At 38.8% G+C, this 3,941-nt stretch overlaps 1 protein-coding gene across 1 annotated transcript; it reads right to left on the bottom strand.

Moving 5' to 3' along the window:
* Window positions 1–2,343: 2,343 nt before the first annotated feature.
* On the bottom strand, window positions 2,344–3,941 carry LOC131299541 (uncharacterized). The gene is made up of 4 exons (XM_058325129.1): window positions 3,771–3,941; window positions 3,665–3,689; window positions 2,850–2,970; window positions 2,344–2,542 (listed from the first exon to the last, which is right to left on the bottom strand). Exons 1-4 carry the CDS (start codon window positions 3,939–3,941, stop codon window positions 2,344–2,346), a joined length of 516 nt encoding a protein of 171 aa, XP_058181112.1.

The following is a 3,941-nucleotide window of genomic DNA, read 5'->3' as shown; positions in this document are numbered from 1 at the left end:
TTCCATCTTCGGTACCTGGCGTTCGAGTTACCAGGGCAACATAGTACCGTGAGCGATGACGCTCAGTAGCCAAAACTCACCCGAACCCATAACTTACAAGCAACAAGAAAATATAATTGAAGTGCATTGACATAACATAAAGAGAGAACAATCAACTTTTCTTTCATTACTATCCTTTAACCTATGTGAAATCTCGGATCTTATCCACGGATCCGTTCCTACCCATAACCTCTGGCACAAACACTGGTGTGGTCCGACTCCCCTTTTCCAAATCCGGATGAAAGATACCTAAGTTATATACCCGGTATCCCATCCGCGATCATAAGTTCGGATAAAACTTCCCGGGTGCGCACACGAGCACACTCTGTCCCGGTTTGTGACACAAGCACAATACCTCCCTTATGACTCGTCCCAACATCCGAGAGCCGATCACCACCATGCCGTAGCCAGGGTTCGTAAATCCATACTTTCAACAGATCACCACCAATCATTCATCAATAATACAACACCACGGGTTCCAAACCAGGATTGCCCGGAATCCAAAATCACATCCTCTCACATTATCCATTAAATCTACTTTCACGTCTAATATGTTAAATCCGTACATCGCAACCAACCCCGGGAACCTATTTGTCCAATCTAACAGTACAACAACATTTCACAAGTTCAACATTATCACGATACAGGCTAACATGTTAATAATGTTTAATCGAGCGATAAAATTTATTTCGCAATAGAACTAATCATGCCATAAATATAATCATGCGATGCCACTAATAATGCCATAAAAATAATCCTGTGATACATCTAATATTGCCATAAAAATAATCAATCGATAAAATTAATCTTGCGAGAAAAATAAATTAAGCGGTTCCTGTATTTTCTCTTTTCTTTATCAAAACTAAAGTCTACGTTTATTCCTAATCGTCATGGAGTATTGTCAGTACTAAAATAATTCATGATCGCAATAAAAACTAGAATTTAACCAAAACTAATTAACTTTGTGGCTTATAATCTTAGATTCCAATACACTAGGGTTAGATTTACAAGCTAAACAAACTTGAGGGATCAAACTGTAATTTTTCTAAAACTAATTTAACATTTCGATTTTCCAGTGACTGTTTTCAACGGAAAACAGTGGGCTCCCGCTGGACTTCAACCGGTGTCGTCGGATTCAATTAATATCATACCGTAACGCTAAAATCATAATAGAAACATGACATATACTTAGGAAGGTGAGTTCCGAACTACCTCTCGTCCGGCGAAATGGGTTTCGGAGTGATTCGGTGGCGGGTCGGAGTGGTGGCGGAGGTCGGTCGGATGGCGATGCTGAACACGGCAGGAGGTGATGGTGTCCAGTGGAACTGCAGGAGGTTTGGAGAATGGAGCTACCGCAGTGAGGTGAGCTTCGGGTGGTGCCGGCTGGTTCTGCTTCTTCTCCTCTTCTCTCTCTCTCTCTCTCAGCCGAAGGGTGCTGGAAGACAGAAAAGAAAAATGGGAAAGGGAGGCACAAGAGTGGGTTGCATGGGGTAATGACCCATGGGTACTTATGTGTTGTCCAAATATGAGGGAATTAGGGAGTAAAATGGGGGAATTTGTCTCCCTTCTCTGCCGAAAGTGAAATGGGAAAAAAGGCTGGGTTTGGTCCGGGACAACACACGCACACACTAGAAAAATCTCTTGTCTGATACGCGCGCACACGATCGATTATAGAAATAAAATTAGCGTGACGACATAAATAATTTTTCACATTAAATAAATTAACAAAAATAGTATTTTTGTTTTGATAATAATAATAATAATTTATTAAAAATACCGGGTCTTTACATATTTTGGATCGCAATAGATCTTGCCCTATGGAAGTGGAAGTTGTCATCAAAGATATTTGCCGATGAGTTGATCGGTTAGGTTTTGTGATTTTATTTTTATTCGTATATCGGCAAATAAAGTTGCTCACACTTTGACAACTTTGTACTTGCGAGAGATTCTGGAAATCGTACTCAGGAAACTAGGCCTCCTGATTGGTTATTGTTATTGAATCTTCTGTGAAACGATAATCATTTTCTTTCATGTATTGTCATGCTTTTTATTAATGGAAGTGTCTTACCATTGACCAAAACAAAAAATTAAATTCTTGTGGTTGAGAATAATATAATAAAGGATGATAAGTCCACTAAGACAGCAAACAACTAAATCAAATGTGAGATGAAATTAATAATGCCTCGGGAGAAGAGTTTTTATTGCGATTGATATAACTCGAAGCTCTCACAATACACATCCACAGCATTACATGCATGCATATGCTTCTTCTTTTTCATTTTTTCTTTTTAAAGAAATAGAGACTTATGCTTTGACACCACATTTGCCACAAATTATTTGGCATGAGCAGATGCGTTGATTGCTTGGAGCAGGATCACATCTGCACTTTGAAGCCATCCCACTTGCTCCACATCTTGAGTTCCATTCAAGGAAGCAATCAAAGTTTCCATTTGGACCACATGGACCGGGCAATGTCAACTTAGCTGGGCAAAAACTGATTCCTCTGAAAAACAAATCACATCAATTTTAGTGCATTGTATGTATACACAGAAAACTTCTAGAGAGATCCCATCCCGCGCACGATTTGCATGCGGACTTCTAATCTTAGTTGTATCTGATGGCTGAGATTGGAAGTCCGCACGCAAGAACGTACGAGATCCCTCACTAGAAGCCGACTGGGGAGAGAGAGAGAGAGAGAGAGAGAGAGAGAGAGAGAGAGAGAGAGAGTTGTATACCTTGAGAGACTAAGTAAACAAAAGAAAATTGCCAAAGAAAACATGGAGAAGGCAGAGAGAGAGAGAGTTGTATACCTTGAGAGACTAACTAAACAAAAGAAAATTGCCAAAGAAAACATGGAGAAGGCTGTGAATTTCCTCATGATCTTCCTACTCAAGTACTTTATGTTTGGTATGATCAGATGATGGTGTAGTACTTCACATGAACCAACCCTATTTATAGGTGCTTAAATGACACTTTGGAAACGAGGAAAACAAGTGACAGTTTGGAAAATAGGTGTACCCTTGTGCCATCTTGCGGAAAAATTATTCAATGTCAATGAGCATTGTCACGTGGTGCTCTAATTCTTCTTTCTACCGTACATTTGTATGGTTCACCATCACAAAGTATACGAAACCCATGTGGTGAAGAGATAATTAGCGCACCACTTGACAATGCTCTACTGAATTATCAATCCATTTTGTGGGGCTTGTATTTGCTGGGGCCCACTTGGCAATTTGGAAGCCAATTAATATACTGGACCTCTATTTGATTAGAGAGATCAATGTGTTCAAATTCAACAATTGGTTGCAATTTCATAAATATTGTATGTTAAATGCATTCATACTCATCCAAGTTAAATAATATTCTGAAACAAAAAAAAACACTAAATAATACTTAAGGCTCCAAATATCAAAACTATCCGCGTAGTTTACTTCATTAAAAGTACGTTCATAAATATGGACCTACATATACTCTCTAGAACCAAGATGTTTATATTATCATATTTTTTATTTGAGGTAATATTGATCAATTACTTTTACTTCATTCATTCTATGATATTGCACATGGTCCATAATTATTTGTAATTGGTATGTGTCACACCCGATAGTGAATAGTGAGTACTGACCAGTCATGAACCACGACGCTTCAACCTACGAAACATGCAGCCTAAAATAATGTTAAATACCAATGCCATGGAATACTAAACGACCGCGACTAGTAATCATTTTTACCATGTAGTGGTGATTTGACGATGGAAAATTTGGCTGAGACTCAAAGTTGGGTATAGTATTCATTTGGGATAGCACAAAAGATGTATAGGGACCGCCGAAAGCATCTTTAGTGAATAGGTACGAAGAAGGATATTGCAAGGAATTTGGCACAATGGCATCGTGGTTCTTCAT

This window comes from Rhododendron vialii, chromosome 9a, assembly GCF_030253575.1.
Source record: "Rhododendron vialii isolate Sample 1 chromosome 9a, ASM3025357v1".
In the NCBI taxonomy this organism is placed as follows: Eukaryota; Viridiplantae; Streptophyta; class Magnoliopsida; order Ericales; family Ericaceae; genus Rhododendron; species Rhododendron vialii.
The sequence above is the reverse complement of the archived record's forward strand: the minus strand, read 5'-3'. Positions and strand labels throughout refer to the sequence as shown.